Here is a 17,238-nt window from a genome sequence, read left to right on the forward strand (position 1 = left end):
TTACAAGAGAAGACATGGATTAGCAAGTTTCTGACATCTGAAGCAACAGGTGGAGTGAATTTATTATGGTGATGAAAGGATTCTGGGTCCAGGACTATAGTGGAGCCAGGCATTGACTGGGACAAGCAGTTGGAATATGGATGGATGGATGGATTATTATCCTTAGGTCTTGTCATAGGTGTATTAAACCGACGCACTGCTTAAACATTTGGAGTCACAGCAGCGTCTGTCATTATGATAATATGCATGTTTGTATTTATTCAGCAGGCACTTGTCTAAAGTGGCATACGAGTGAGAATTAGAGGTCAGGGTCAGCTACCATTCCTGGAGCAACTGCCTTTAAATCCCATTGTCCCATTGTTCTTAATTCCATTGTTCCGTAATGGGATTTGAACCCACAACCTTCCAGACTCAGATTTCTAACTGACTATTGCCCCCACTAAATGCCCTGCACTTTCTCAATTCTGTTCAACTGCAGCTGCTTTTTGCATGATTAAAGGATGACTTGAACCAGGAACCCCCAGCTCTAGAGGGTGATTCCTTATCCATTAGGCCACTGGGTCTTAGAGTGGTTTGGTGTATTGCAGCCAATCCCGTTTCGAGGCTGAGACTTTCCTCCCTGTTATGATTTCTACTGAGCATGCTCCGTGATGAGCGTGTCAGTGCTTCCGGGGAGGCTCCATTGGTGCTAGTTACCAAGGCAGCAGGATTCAGTCTCCTGGATGCTTCCCCGGTCCCGGTGCTGTGCTGAATCCGGCCAAACTGGTCTGCGACACTGTATAGTGGTGTCAGGAAGTGGAAAGTGATGGCATGTGAATGAATTTCGTGTGACTTTGGAAATGAAACCTTTTTAACTGAAATTGAGTTTGTTAAAAACTAAACAGTGGCCGACCTGGTGGTCATAGACACATACCTGAAATCCTGAAAGTGTACTTCATAAAATTGGAATTAATTAATTAAAATTTCATTTAATTAAAAACACAACAGAGAGGCACTCGTTCATCCTTTAGCCTTCTGGCTAATGCTGAAGGACGCCCTCTGTCAAGTAGATGCAGTAGGCACCCATTTCCCCTTCAATCAGGCAGATTTCTGGCCGCCTCTGATGAAGGGCCGCGCCAGCTGAGTGTTTCTATGACCTCGTTGCCTAGCTACAGATAGCGAAATCACGGGTCTCAGCTGGGACGAGCGCTGATCACCCAGGCCCCCGAGGCTGCCCCCGCACCATATTCTGACATGTACACAGTCTACCCTTAAGATTTGGTGTCTGTGTGTGAAAGAGACAATATGCATGCAGTAGGAAATATCCAATATATTTTACATATCATAGGAAGGCATTTGAACCATCTATATGGGTTTTACTTTTACCTACGTAATGAATGTAGAAAATTTCTCAATGGCCAAAAGACACCGCAGACTGAAGAGACCATGTTAATCATCTGAAGAGTATGCTGATGTCTGTGTTTATGTTTCAGATCCCAAATATTCTTACTTCTTCCATTTTCTAAGACAGTTTATTTTTAAAGTCTGAACACAAACTCACTGCTCATCTAGCCCAAGCATTGAGGAGCTTCTGTTAGGCAGCAGCTGCACACAGATGAACCAGCACGTGGGTCTCCTTGGCCCTCCGCTGTACCCTCCGCAGTCCCGACACAACCGACATGCTTTCTGTCTTCACAGTCTGCTCTGTGCTGTTCTCCCCAAATGTCTGTCTGATGTCTCCAAACAAACGTTTGCCTGCTGTCCCCAAACAAACGTTTGCCTGCTGTCCCCAAACAAACGTTTGCCTGCTGTCCCCAAACAAACGTTTGCCTGCTGTCCCCAAACAAATGTTTCTCATTCAGAAATTAGTGAGCCAGTCCCCTACTATTTGTTTTATTAGACTGTGGGTCCTTCCCAGTATATGTCTCTGAAGTTTGAACCTGACAAGCAGCACTTTGGAAGTCAGGCCTGCCAGCGAATGGCTTGTGTTTCTAAAGTCTGGGAGGGTTAGTTCAGAGTCGGATGGAGTACAGCTGAAGATGCCGCTCCTTCTCTCAAAGGCTGCTTTGCTGATCAAACTGGTCTGATCAGTTCTGAGTTGATCAGTGACTAATTGGCATGAGTTCTCTTTCAAAGACGCTAAGATTCTGGGTCAACTTGTTTGGAAGTTTGTCAGGCAATGAATGGAAAAGGCATGTCATTTTCAGCTTGCAGACGTGGTTCCTGGCCTCCTCCCAAAGCTGCCCATGCCTGGTTTCCCCCCGGTTTGTGCCTCTCTTAGCTGTTTTCATCGTTCCTTCTGCACAAGTGTCTTGTTAACCATGCCGATCAAAACGCAGTCCTTTCTCATTAACGTGCTGCAACATGGCAGATTTTAGTTGAGAACTGCAAAACAGCTGATTATCTGCTTAAATTCAAAGCAGTTGGACTTGACAGGGATCCGTACAATTTCCCAAAGGACCAACGGGCCATGGACATTGATATGTGGCCAGCAACAAGGTTTCCTGACAAAATATTTAATAGAAATAACTGAACTTGCTTTGTGGAATATCCCCTTATAAGGAAAACTGGGCTTGTCTTGGCAAGCTAACACTATCTAACCATCCCCCACTTTGTTTTTAAAACATAAGCTGCATCATCATAGATGTGTTTTTAATAAATGCTGACAAAAACATTACAATTACACAGAATTTAAATGAATGATGCAAAATATTTAACTGATGAGTAATCAGTACAGTATATAACCTCAGGAATGGTTTCACCCAAAAATCCAAACTATTTGATGAGTAATGATATCCGCAAGTCCACATTTCAGAACCCGGATTCCACAGACTGCTTCTCTTTTCTTTAGTTTTCATCAATCTGTTAAAAGATACCTCCGACTTCTTGTTAAATCTTTTACAATCAGCCGCCCAACAGCTCCTTCCCATTCGAGAAGTTTTTTTTGCAGGATCCAAGCTGAATGCCAGCGCTGTCTTTCTGCCACTCAGCGGGTAGTGAGGCAGTGACTTCTGCCTCCTGTGATGTCATGTGCATACCTTCAATTAGCGAATCAGATTAGCACGTTTATCCTGCAGCTGCCAAAGGAAAACCTTCGGCTTGCCTATAGGTGCAGGCGCTTGTGTCCGCCTACGTTTGCCCCAATCACAGCCCTAATTTGAGTGTCGACTCTCTTGAGGAGGCATGAACTCTGTGAATATGCAGGCATTCTGGTTTTTATCCTGTATCTCTGTTATTACTGGTGCATAACACATAATTTGATAGTCCCCTTCTAGAGAATTGCAGTGGTGAAGGGGCCTTGACGATTTCCAGCAAACGTTACTGGCAGGAGAGTGTTAATACCCCTCAAGGGTTTTCTATGCCTGTTTTAATTTGCCTCCTCTGGAGAGGAATCAGCTTGTGCTGTGGCACCAATGCGTTTCGTTTTTGTTAGGAACACTGGCACGCCGAATCTGGTGCCTCTTTCTGGAATTCCGTTGGGTACCATGCATTCCTCCGTGTTTGTTGAACGCCCCGTGGGGAAGGATGCTCGATCTCCGGAGATCTTGGAAAAATCCATACATCCCCACACGATACCATCCTAACATGGACACTGGATTTTACAGCTCCCTTGATGGTGAAATTCCCTGTTTAACTCCGGGTTTCTTACAGCTTCTTATTAGGTTTCGAAGTTTGAGCTCAAGAAAAAAACCACCGTCGCCTCCCTCGCTGGCCAGTGGGGGGGGCAGTGAATGGCAGCACTGCCGTCCGTGACGCATTCAGGACATGACCGTATGGTGAACACTCTGACGATGCTCACAGGAAACATGATGCACGGCCGTAGCGTCGCACAGATGGGCTGTTTGCGGTGTGTAACACGGAAACTCGTCTGTCTGATCACTTTATGCCATAGAAACAGAAGGAGGTGCCGTTTCTCCTGCCGTGTCCCTGAGATTCTCCCCCATCTTCTCCGTAGGTGTGGGTTAACAAAAGCTAGTAATTAGCGAGCCTCTTGGCTGACTTTGAGCATTAGACACCAGCCTTAGCTGAGGCTCTGCTACCCAGGGAGACCGGTGTTTTCCAGGATCCCGGGCTAGCTGGCATTAAAAAGGCGTCGTGTTTAGCTTGGTCTTTAGCTGTTTTTGGACAATCTGTAACAGTGGCAAATCGGGGGGTGTTAATCTATATGTTTACTTGACCGTTTTTGTGTTCTCGTGTTCCTGTTTGACGTCATCTTCCAGGGATGCATGGATTGATTGCATCACCACCACAGAGAAGAATCTCATGATGCATTGTGTCCCAAGTTCTTTCTTGGGAAGCAAGTTATCAAGACCGGTCTTGCCAAGAACACAAGTACGGTCTTTGTGTTCTTGGTATTGAGAGACACCCATATGGAGTTAATTTTGTGCCAAAAGTATTAATCAAAATTTTGAAAACCGCTGCTGAATTAGCGCACTAATTAATAACTGTTAGAGAGAAAGTTATTCTGAAAATGTAAGGGGTGTGCATTGTCCCCCACGTTCCCCTGATCAAGGCAAACTTCAGCTGGAAGCTAGAAGCTTTAGCTAGAAACTTCCCTGGTCAGCGCGTTGGTGGAATAGCGAAAGTTACTGAACTGGATGGGTTGGTGACATTTTATGAACGCGAAATATGTGTTGCATACACCGATTCCTAATAAAAGTACACTATTATAGAACTACAAAGATGCAATTCCATGCTGTAAACTGTCTCCGGAGCTTCCCGCCATGTTGCGATGTTCTGAAGCGTCATGGAATGGGCGTGCTCAGATGGTTAAAGGCGTGTTCACTCCAAATTCCAGCTGACCAATAGACGTGTTAGCTGCTAAGGCCCGCCCACCCGTTAAAACAGTGCCAAAAGTCAGAAGCAAAAAAGCATTCCAGAAGCAAAACAAATTAGAGAAGGAGGGAAAAAATGATTTTATTCGATTTTTTTGATATTTGGAAAACATTTTCATTCTGATACTTAATGATTTGCTTGCAGTTTTCAAAATTTTGATTAATACTTTTGGCACAAAATTAACTCCATACACCAGGAGACTGTGCTTAGCCTTCTGCTTAGCTGCCATTTTGCTATCACTAAGTAGCCACTCTGTTAATGTGACTAAAGGACCATTGGGGTTTTCTCGCGATTAGCGCTGCGTTCTCCTGGGTGCCAGATGGTGTGTTACGGCCCGGGTGGATGTTCCATGCCCTGAGCTGTTCTGGCCCGGTGCCTCCGGGCCTTAGCTGTTTCCTGGCAGAGCAGAATAGACTGCCACTTTGTGCTAGCCACTCCCACGGACCCTGGGTCGCACAAGGTTATTTTATCCATTTAAATGTCACCATAACAAAAGGTGTTTACAAAACTAACGAAGCAGCTGTCTGAGGTTTAATCAGCGACCGCGCTGAAGGCCCTGTCAGTGCTCCCAGTTGCATAACCACACTGAAATCAGCAGAGCGGCTGCTTTTTACATAAGGCTAAATCAGGAGCTATTTTTAGAGGACAACTAGAAATTCAGGTTCATGAGAGATTCACACGTCCAGGGTTTACAGTTAAGGATGAATGATCTCATTAAGCAATGTGTTTGATTTTTCACCCAAGCTGGGAAAAAGTTGAGGTTTTTCGAACATATAGCCTTTAATTATCTGTGGTGTAGCCATACCATATCCAGGCTGTTAATTGTCCTTTGATTGTTTTAGTCTAATGAGGGCTTCATTGTCATTTATATTGAATATAGCCTTGATCTGTCTGCGGTTCTTCCGTTTTCAGAGCCTCACAACGACTTCACTGTCATGGCTACGTGAGACGCTGTAACGTCTGTATCTGTCAGAAATACCCTGTGGCTCACAGGGACAGCCCCGGATCCCGGTCACACTGCAGCCTGGTGCTGGATGGCGGCAGTGTCACATGCGTGTTCCAGTGCCCTCATGGGGGTGCCCTACTCATGGACCTTGCAGCCTTATCTTTAGTTGTCCAGGATTAAATTGTCATCTAGGTAAAGATATTTCCAATACCTTCCCTATCACACAAGAACTCACATAGATAGATAGGGAAGCTGGTTGTTTAAACCTGAACGAGTATACTTGTAATATATGTGCCTCCAGTTTCACCAGTCAGCCCTGGACATGAGGCCTTAAACATGCCCTGAACTATTAAGGCAGATCTCCGCCCCCTCCCAGGGTAACGCCCCTTTTAGTCTTATTGGCCTGTGTCACTCTTGAGTGTCGTTATGATGGGACCTGAAATTCTGCTGTGAATGTTGCAAACCAGGGTGTATGGAGGGGAGGGGCCACAGGTGCACTGGCCTCAGCTGAAATCTGGAGTGCCCGCTCCCCCTGAAAGCTGATTGGCCCCTGGAGTGCCCGCTCCCCCTGAAAGCTGATTGGCCCCGGAGTGCCCACTCCCCCTGAAAGCTGATTGGCCCCTGGAGTGCCTGCTCCCCCTGAAATCTGATTGGCTCCTGGAGTGCCCGCTCCCCCTGAAATCTGATTGACTCCTGGAGTGCCCGCTCCCCCTGAAATCTGATTGGCCCCTGGAGTGCCCGCTCCCCCTGAAATCTGATTGACTCCTGGAGTGCCCAGTCCCCTGTCACTCACCGATTCAAAATATACCTTTGATTGGTCCGTCTGTATGAATTATGGCCACTCTTATGCCCCCTAACTTAAAAAATCATAGAATTGCCGTTGGTTGTTAAAGCATGTTGGCACCTTATGGGAAATGCCAGTAACTCAGGATGCAGGACTGGAGTACCAGTTTCTAGGTGACCTTTCTCATAACGTATCGTCTTATTGCAGATCGGGAGGCCTGGCTTGGCCTTTTCAGAGCTTTGAGCTTGGAGCTCCAGCATTCTTCAGTTCTCTTGGCTCACGATCACCTCAAAATCCCAAATCCACCCCCCCTCCCCCCCGAGCATTTCCCAGCTCATCATGTCAGTGTCTCAGTTTAAGGTTGCTCTGAGAAGATTACAGCTGCAAGTTTTAATCTCCTCAGCGACTCGATCTTTAATCATGGTGAAGAGTCTGCGCCTCTTATCTCCCCTGCGTTAGGATTAGAAGGACCGGCTTGTGGGTCTGATTCAGAGCTTGGCATGGCTCTTCTCCAGAGAGTGGTAATTTCTCTTTGCCGTCGTATTTATTACAAGTTTACGTCTGATCTCGCGTCTGTTCAAGAAAGCAGAAACCTGCCTGATCTTCTCAGCAGCAGAATCTGAGTGATTTTTGTAGTACTTTCCAAGCACTAGGGACGACCGTTATTGCTGGATAAAACACATTAGTCATTGTACTTCTGACAAATGTACCCCGAGAATCTTCTGTGCCATGGAATGATGTGGTACCAAGCTGATAAGCTTGGGTGATATAAACTTTTCATACTGTCATACTTTCTAGACATTTCACCTCCATCTCGGTATTAAACAAAAAAAAAAGTAAATCATGTAAGCTACTGTAAAACCCTAATCGGGCTCATCAGTGTGGAAAGCGAATGCTAGGGAAACGAGGAGACAACTGCTTGTTGAAGAGTTAAGGAGCTTACCTTCCGTTTATGGACTCCACTGTCACTGCCCGATCTGCGGCACCTGCCCGATCTGCGGCACCTGCCCGATCTGCCCGATCTGCGGCACCTGCCCGATCTGCGACACCTGCCCGATCTGCGGCACCTGCCCGATCTGCGACACCTGCCCGACCTGCCCGATCTGCGGCACCTGCCCGATCTGCGACACCTGCCCGATCTGCGGCACCTGCCCGATCTGCGGCACCTGCCCGATCTGCGGCACCTGCCCGATCTGCGACACCTGCCCGATCTGCGACACCTGCCCGGCCTGCCCGATCTGCGGCACCTGCCCGATCTGTGGCACCTGCCCGATCTGCGGCACCTGCCCGATCTGCCGCACCTGCCCGATCTGCCGCACCTGCCCGATCTGCGGCAACTGCCCGATCTGCGGCAACTGCCCGATCTGCGGCACCTGCGCGATCTGCGGCCGCATGTGCACTAGGTTTCACATATGCCACTTCGACTTTTTTTAGTGCATTCAAGGCAAATTGGTTTTTGTGGCATTAACCTACACGTGCGTTATTGCTAGTGCGTTATTGCTAGTGCTGTGCATCACGATACTTAACCTCAATACAGCATCTCCATTTCAGTTTAATAGAAAGAGGAGCATCTGTGTTTTTGACGGTGTTAAAAGTAATATCTTCGGGATTTCTAAATGCTGGGCTATACTGTAATAACGCCCAAGCCTGCAAGTTGATCTCTTCATCTCAGGCTCCTTTCTGCACTGAGTCTCTGCTGACTCTGATACCCCCTCCTCTGTGTCTCACATGAAGACCCCAACCGAACAGAAGTTAATCAGATAAAGAGATTAAGGGTGAACTCTAGGTAATCAGAGGGTAATGCTGATCCATCTGGGGTGTAATGTCCTTACAACTGCCCCAGGGGGCGCCCCGCAGATCCCGTGCTGTCTCAGGCAGGCCGCATTGACCAGCGAGACCCTAATTCTTCTTAAAAAGCCTGCTTGCTGCGTGTAGTCTTGCCTGGCTGAGTTTTGGAGCCACCTCCCCTGTCAGCTGATGGGCCCCTGCTCTCAGACCTCAGGCAGTCCGCTTGAATAAAGCCATACAGCTGGTCTGGAAGAAACCAACAATGGTGTCGGCCTGCTGTGCCAGGAGATCAGGGGAATTTATTCAAGATTTCCCATGCGGCATTTGAAACTTGAAAAGGTCAGGCCAGCATGCAATGTGTAGGAAGCATATTGTATTGCATGCATTTCTACTTAAAGTTTGGCCGTCATCATCAGTAACCCCCCCCCCCCCCCATTTTCACCAATGCCTTGTTTCCACCAGTGCTGGAGCTGGTGCTTTTATCTCAGTCTGCATCTGGTTCCGCACGTTTCGACTGCAGCTCCAGCACGGCACCACAGAAAAGTCTCAGAATTTGGAACTGTAACGTCAGCGAATATGGGACGGGCTATAGTGCCGAAACCTTCCGCATACCCGGAAAATTCAATTCATAACCGATATAGTTTTGTCTAAAATCGCTGGTCCCAGCAGTGAAACAACCTGCCAGCTTGTTAGAGGAATAACATTTCATCTTTTTTTTCTTCTGTGAAAATGAAAGATTGATCTGCTGGCCAGATAAATTCTAATCATGTCGCAGGTCAAATAAATTAAATATTGTGGCGAAGAGATCCTGAGGCGGATAACAAAGTTCAGTTTTCAGCGAAAATTTTTCTTGCGCAATCCTTAAATGGACAGCGGCAAAACAGTGAGTGAGAATGCACTCGCATGCGCAAACGGAGGAACTTTTACGGAATGGAAGCAGAGTGCAGCGAATCATACTCTGAAAACTTTTTTTTTTGGTTCTGCAGCTTATAAAAACTTAAAATCCGAAACGGATCATAATAAATTCTAAAAATGCAATTCATATGAATCTTTCACTTCCACCTACGTAACATTTCTGTTCCATTCTTCTTTGAAACCGGTGGAAATGTGGGCAGGTTCTCAAAAGGCACCAGCCCAGCGTCGGTGGAAATGAGGTACAAGAGATACTTCCGTAAATTGTCAGTAATTACTGTCTCATTGTTATCTTGTGCCAATCGATGGACTCTTGTGTACTGTTATACTTATGTACTTGGATGGGATCCTGCCTAAGACTGTGGGTTTGAGGAATTAAACAGTAGTCTTGATATATGCAGAAGCTGAAATCATAATACATGATAAATGATGCACAGTAGCTATGACTCTATAGTATGACACTCCAATCAGTATGTAATTCTGTTAGCGACTTAGCCACCAAGTTCCACTGCATCGCCAAAAGGGGGCTCCTGGTAGGGGTGAGGAAATAAATTATTTCTAAAATGTTTCGCAATGCGGATGTGGACGAGTCTGCATCGGTGCAGTGACAGTACATAATCGATTATAGCCACGTACCATTGCTTGTTGATTTTTCTGGCTGTGACTGGATAATAAAGTTCAGAAGAACTTTCTTATAGCAATCTTTACTGTCTATGGGCACTTTTTCACCACACCAAGTACCGTACCAAAAGTACAGTACTTAAAGGTGTTGGTTTTCTGCTGGCGTAAAAACTGGTACCTGGTTGTAGTATATTATAGAGCTGGACGATGTGCAGTATTAATATCAACAACGCATGTAATGCACGTGCAATTCTCACATCGCTAGTCATCTAGATTAAGAGCAGCCTTTTTCCTTGCTTTCAATTCTGTATGGACATTATAGTGCAAGGGATTAGTGCTTATATATAGTGCTTTATTAAAACATATGTGTTAACCTTTTATTGTACAGTCGAAGCTTTCGGAATCGTAATCTACTCAAAATACCATAATTATGAAGTTTGGGGCACTTGAGCAACCCCTAAATATCAAAATATCTTCATGAAAATTTACACATAATTGTTTTACACTAGATGGATGCTTTTGAGGGGGTCAGAGTTAGATTTTATGAAATTTTAATTTTTACCTGCAAATAAGGGTCACCCTAATATTGGGGTATTTTATAAAGCAAAAAAAGAGTTCAGGAGTGATATGTTTTAATAAAGCTAAATCAAAACTTTATAATAGTAATAGTCTGATGCAACACAAAACAGTTTCACTGATACACCACTATGAATTACAGGTGTTTTGAATCCAAACACAAACATCAGCTAGTATATTTCCCTTTTCTCTTTGTGCAATTAGAAACGCTTTATCTTCTTCTATTTTTATAATGTCAAGAGCATCTGTGGGACAGATTTTCAGAACAATCTGTCAATGTTTAAATAGCGCCTCAAGTGTCTTAAATGAATCCTGTTTATGGCGGACTGGAATTCTAGCACGACTCCAGAAGTTCTTTCTACCGTAACTGCTGATGCTTCACGGACCGCCGCCTTCTCTTCTACATGTAGATAAAGGAAGTGTCTCAGAGCCTGCCGATTTGATGGTAACTTCAAACCTCTAATTTCTTCAACATACGTTCCTAACAAATATGCTGCATTTCTGCTTTTGCTACATTATCAGCCATACTCATAATCCTGCAAGTACACAACAAACCCACGCTTATTTTCTGAACCGGTTCAACACACTTTCACTGTGCAAACTGAGCTATTTAATTTATAATATTCTGAGCCTGATAAGTCAGAAAAGCCATCAGTAATGTGTACTTGATCTGCATATATTTTCACTGCTCTTTGTACCAAAATAGCAACAAAAAACACAAGATGATGAGATCAAAGCATGAAAAAAACAGCTAATAAAGATCTTTTATGTTGTCTGCTACCAGATGTAAACATTAAACAGGAAACAGTATCATCTTTATCAAGTTCTTCAATTAAACACAGTAAATAAGTAACAGTCAAGCGTCTGCCTGGTGTCATAGTCATGCTACGCAGTGTGTAGGTGTGCTCTCTGTTCGGCACTCCTTGTACTTAACTTTGGACTGATTGAGCTACCCATAAATATTAAAATATTTTAATGAAACTTTCCAATCTGTGCTTTCTCACCAAATAGACAATTTATGGGGGGGTCAGACCAACAAAATGAACAACTTGAAAAATAAAGGACACCCTACGCAATATTTATATCAACAAAATCACATTGCGATATTTAAAAATTTTCCAAAACAGTGCTGTCCTAGTAGCTATATTATACAAAATACTTTATATTTTGTCACACCATCCTGATCATCTGACCAGATTGCAATTTAAGCTTGGGTCTCTTCAGTTGTCCATGCATCCATTATGATTACTTTTATTTATTTATTTTTTACTTTATCATTGGTATCTGAGGCTGCAGCTGTTTTCAAGGCGGTGTTTGTATTGTGTTTCAGAAGCAGGCTATTTGCATAACCAATCGACAAAGAAAGCATTTCAAGTCCCACCCTGAAGTACCAAAGTACCCCAGCTGGTTTGGTACTGGTGCTGGAACTTTTGTTATGCATCCTGATTTCGAATCGAATCGTCGACATGATAATCGTAATGGAACCGTGAGACCAGTGAAGATGAACAGCCCCAGTTCCCAGCATGAAAAGGGCAGGTGGATGCTCCCCTCAGAGGCTTGGCAGGGTCGTACCATGTTTTTGCTATGATTCACTGTTTGATTTGTGGGCACCTCCTTAGTTATGAGGCTGAAGTGTGAGTCCCATGTCTCTCACATCAGTAATAACAATGAGAACATATGATGTCAGAATCCACAGACACACCCAGCTAACCGGATCCGCTGCATGCTTAAGCCAGGTTGTGATACGACCTCTCCTCTGGGCATGGCCTGAACGCCACCCCCCCACCCCCCCCAGGCACATAAATATTGCCTGACAGGCCCCAGCTGGCTCTAGCCACCATGACGGCTCCGGCTTTTGTTCATGAGAAGAAAGTGCGCGTTCTTGCGTAATCCACAGTTTCCTTGAACAAAGGAAGCCATATTTCATGACATCCCTTCCTTTGGTGGGGCATTCAGTAGCTGCAAGGCTAAAACTCTAGCTTTTTTATCAAAATCCCCGGAAGGTTCCAGAAATTTGTCTGTCTTCTGTAAATATATAAAATATGTAATATTACTTCCTCCCCCAAAGGCATCTGAGAGCATAAAGTGTCCTCTTTACATCTCAAACACATTACGTTTGGAGCCTGTTACTACTAGTAAAGTTTGTACGATGTGCATCTTGGGTGTGTATTTAATGACAGTCCTGTCATCATTTATTAAGAAGGCTTTAATAATAAAGAAAAAAAATCCGGATGATTCTTTCATTTTTGCCCAAGTTCTCAGTCCCTCTCTCAGAAACTAGCGTAATAAAATCATATGTGACAATTAGCATACATTTTTGTGTTATTGCAGCTGTTGTGAACAAAGCAGCTAGTTCAAGGGTACAACAGGAGTGTCCCGTGACCTGTGACCATGCTGCCTCTGTTCCCCATTTGCCGGGGCCGTTCCCTTTCCTCCCTGGGTTACATCATCCTTCTAAGGGCTGGATGAGGTCAGGACCTCTGTGCCCCATTGGCGCGGCGGCTATGCCCAGGCGTGTCTGCCCACTGTGCCCCTACCTGGCGCTAAGCACCACAAGGGGCAGGCTGCTTCACAGCTGCTAATAGCACCCTGTGAAAAATAACCTGCAGGACAGAAGACAACAATTAACCATTGTCTGGTCTTGTACCTGCATATATATGCAAGGTCTAGCCACATAAAATAACTTACAAATAACGTAAATCTTAAATTTGACCAATCCCTTTTATGTTGTGGGGCTGTTTCTCCTTCTTCAAAGCACCTTCATACCGCTGTGTTTTCGTTCCTGTAGGAAGAGCACCCTCCTTTTTCAGCTCATTGATTCCTAAAACATGGAAGGAAACCAGCCGCGAGTCAGTCATGTTTCCGCGCAGTTCCATTGTCTGAAATGTCGGTCCGTTCCATGGGTCAAACCGTAAATGACCCGCGAGTCGACCCACACCCGACGCCTGTCACTCCTGCTCATGGTGTAGCTACAGGGGCTCACCTACCCCTACACTGTTATGTTCACCTGTTGACCTGTTATGTTCTACTGCGGCCCAAATGGACTCTTTGAGTTGGACCCCACATACAACAGACCAGCACCTGGCCGTACCAAATGATTATCAACTGAGTAATGGATGAAGACTGCATCAGTCTCTAACATAACCTACTAAACGTTGTTAAATCGTGTGAGGAAGGGGTGGTGTGGGGGTGTGGGTGACCTCACTGTGGCCTCCCGCCTCCAGGGTGATGGGGTCTTTCCTGCCCCTCCACCCCACCCCGGCATAACATTGCCGTTAGTGTGAGACTGTGTCCCCTGTCCTGTGTCCGGTGATTTTGGAGGAAACAATCTTAAACAGAAAATAGCTGTAAGTGCATTGAACAGAATCCTTATTGAGGTGGAGACTGTTAAAGTGCGCAATCATTTTATGAGCCTCTTACTGCTGAGAAAACATAGTTTTGCACACTACATGTGCCACCTAGTGTCAGAGGAATATAACTGCAGTATTTGAAGGTACAATTTACTGCATTGTTGTAGTAATGCAATTAGGTGTTTGGCCCCATCTATATAGCTGCTTTTCTGGCTTCCCTGCTTCTCCATCATACTGTCTTCCTCATCTAAATGGACTGCCTTCAGCTTCTGCCAGCCGCCTATGAACAGCTTCTTGAAAAGTTTCCCACCGGCACCCCCTGCTGGTGGTACTTGGCTATCACCATGTGATGACGCATGATAACTAAACTGCAGCATCGCCTGAGCTAGGCACTGCACCTAGACCAGTCACCCTTTTGCTAAAGAAATGTACCTTACGATGTCCTAGATGCTGTCCTCGGTGAGCTATTAAAGGTGTTACTGTACACCGTGTGCATCGTTAGCACGCCCCAGTACAGTGTTCACATGGCTGTTTATTAATAATCCTATATTAATAACTCCTTCCTTGGGGGAAGCTCAGTCCACACTGTCACCTCCACGTCCCGCACCCTCTGAGAGGTGCCCGGGGAGCATTTTTTAAGGATTTCTGTCCAGATTTTCTTCCCAGAAGTCTGAGACTCTCTGCAGACATAATTAATGCTCCCTATTGAGTGTATTTTATTGAGTATATTTTATTTATTTTTTGTCAGATCTGAATATGGAGTCCAACCCGTCGGACCACCCCCGGGCCAGCACCATATTCCTGAGTAAATCCCAGACAGACGGTAAGTTACCCTGGATTCCCCCTGTTAGTTTAAATGAGGCTGACACTAAAAGGTTCTTCCTACATGAGTGATTAGTGCCCTATGGTGACACTGCACCCTCTCCCATATTCTCATGGGCTGTATATCTGGGAACATGTCCCACCCCAGCGAATCAGAGTACAGATCTACGAGTCATGTGATGTTCCAGTTTCTGGGAATAAGTCCCTTTGATTGGGTGTTAAACCACCCGGTGGTTTTGGGTTGATGTCAGCATCTTTCTGTGGTACGGCGTGTCACCTCAGGGCATTCAGCCTCATGCTCTGTAAGATGCTTGATCGCTCAGTGTTGACCCTGTGACCATGACAGAAATGACTTCGCCTCTCTCTTTCAGTTGCCGTGGCGAACAAGAGAGGTAAGGGTGCGTGTGTCATCAGGCGTGCCATGCTCCGTGTGTTTTTACACGGCTTTTACACGTGTTGTTGCCGGCTTTCTGTGACCCTGCTCACCACTGTCTGCCCCGTGGGTCACGTCACGCTCCATGTCTCTGTAACCCTAACCCACCCCGTCCCCCTGCCCATAGTGATGCCCGGTCCCCTCTGTCGAGGTGCCATCAGCAGTGTTAGCATGATGAACGTTCATGTCACTGTGGCGGCCTTCTTGGGAGCATTAACTGTCACCAGAATACACTCGACATGTCAGAAAGGAAAGCGGGGCACGTCGGACTCCTTGATCCGCTCACCTGGAAGGGCGTGGTGGGAGATGGGGCTTTCAGAGCACATGTCAGTCCGGCAAGAAATCCTGCCTTTCCGGTACTGCCCTCGGCCCGCTGGCTTCCCGTGCCCTGCGTTTCGCCCAGTCAGCCCCGCCTGCCCCCTCCAGAGACAGGAAGCCAGATGCTGGCTGGACCTGCCCAGGGCGAGGAGGCCTTGTCTCGCTCGTCGGCAGTGGCTGTGCTTTTTAGATGGTGCCAGATTCAGCACTGGACCCGCAGTGACCCAAAACGGCCTGGAGAATATCAGGGATGACCGATCACCATAAATGTTTCTTAAATGGCCGTACATCTGATCCTGTAATAACTCTGAGGTTCTCTAAAGTGGCACAAAGCAAAGCCTGACTGTCAGTAATGATAATGTTCAGACAGCCGGTTACGCTGTGATGTACAATAAGATGTGACAGAGAAATTATGGGAAAACATGGATCATTTACAGTGGTATTAGGTTGGCAACTTGACACTGTACAACCTATCAAAATAGGAATGATGTAAAAATAAACCAAATAGCCCCTTTTCCTTAGTGATGGTGAGCCAGTGAGGCTGCAGTACAACAGCAGTGCCCTGTGTGAGATCCGCCTGGCTGTCCCTGCTGTTAGGGGGCGTCTCCCTGTGTCCCCGTGTGACTGTGATGCGGAGCTCTGTGTCTCGGCCCCTCGCAGGGCTCCGGATGAGACCCATTCGGGCCTTTACGTGCTGCTGTGTGTATCTGCCTGTCTGTCTCACACTGCACGCATGGCAGTGACATCACTCTGCTCTCACTGTCTTTACAGTGCGGGAGAAGAGAAAGAGCCTCTACATCAACCATGTATGTACTTATCTTGATACACATTACTTTAGATTTGTTTCATTCATTTTTATGTATATATGTATTTAAATTAATTATATGTCAGTGTTCCTATACAGCTTGGGGTTATGTTTGCAAGTATATTTTTTTTTTCACAGGTCTCATATATAGTTTTTAGTTCATTATATTTCTAATAGAGATTCTCTCATTCCCTGCCTCCAAACTGCACGTGTTCAAGATCTGCAAACAGTTTTCATTGTCACCCCCCCTTTCAGCCATCTAGGTGGCGTGTCTGAGTTAGTTATACCATTCCCAATGTTCGTCAGCCCGACCGTACCCGGGGGGGGGGGGGGGGGGTGACATCACCTCCCTCCTCAGCCTCCCCAGCCCCCCATCATTCTTGGCTATGAGTAACTTCGAGGCTGATCACGATCCCACTTCCAGCTAGGATTTGGCCCCTGGTCGCCTCGCTCGCATTTGATCTCTGAGGCGTGACGAGGCATACGTGTGGGGGGGGGCAGACCGACCGCCATCCGTCTCTAGTAGCGCGTTTCATTGAGCTTCTGCGCGTGTCGCGGTAACGGGACTGCCTCCCGGGAGGTCACGCGTGCAGACAAACGTGGAACCAGCCTGCTAAGACCCAGCTGACACCCTCTAGCCTCTGGAGTAGCCTTCCCATCATGCCTATCTGTGGCGGTGGCGCGGTCAGCTCTCTGGGGCAGATGAGAACACCGTAAACACCCACATTGTTATGTTCCAGAAGCATCCAGGGCAGCTGCGGCGGAAATACAGCTCCTGCTCCACCATATTCTTAGACGAGAGCACTGTGAGTCAGCCCAACCTGAAGTACACCATTAAATGGTGAGTATCATGGCAGAGCGGAGATGCTTACTTATACCACAGGAGTGTATATGGGCACCCATACCTAAGAGGGACATGTTTACTTATACCACAGGAGTGTATACGGGCACCCATACCTAAGAGGGGCATGTTTACTTATACCACAGTAGTGTATACGGATACATGATTCTAAGCAGGGCATGTTTACTTATACCACAGTAGTGTATACGGACATGATTCTAAGCAGG

General features: G+C 46.1%; 1 protein-coding gene across 8 annotated transcripts in view; it reads left to right on the plus strand.

Moving 5' to 3' along the window:
- The window catches only part of ccny (cyclin Y), a 46,153-nt gene that overhangs the window by 18,116 nt on the left and 10,799 nt on the right, over positions 1-17,238 (plus strand). For 4 of the 8 annotated variants that reach the window (XM_072713813.1, XM_072713810.1, XM_072713804.1 and 1 more), the window contains 4 exons: positions 14,541-14,615; positions 14,986-15,006; positions 16,137-16,171; positions 16,911-17,011. In XM_072713813.1, the coding sequence (XP_072569914.1) occupies positions 14,549-14,615; positions 14,986-15,006; positions 16,137-16,171; positions 16,911-17,011 (224 nt within the window). In that variant the 5' untranslated portion in view covers positions 14,541-14,548. Of the gene's footprint in view, positions 1-14,540; positions 14,616-14,985; positions 15,007-16,136; positions 16,172-16,859; positions 17,012-17,238 lie in introns of all 8 variants that reach the window. The other 4 variants (XM_072713815.1, XM_023805977.2, XM_023805978.2 and 1 more) reach the window with 3 other exon arrangements.

Source organism: Paramormyrops kingsleyae, chromosome 1 (genome assembly GCF_048594095.1).
Source record: "Paramormyrops kingsleyae isolate MSU_618 chromosome 1, PKINGS_0.4, whole genome shotgun sequence".
Lineage (NCBI taxonomy): Eukaryota > Metazoa > Chordata > Actinopteri > Osteoglossiformes > Mormyridae > Paramormyrops > Paramormyrops kingsleyae.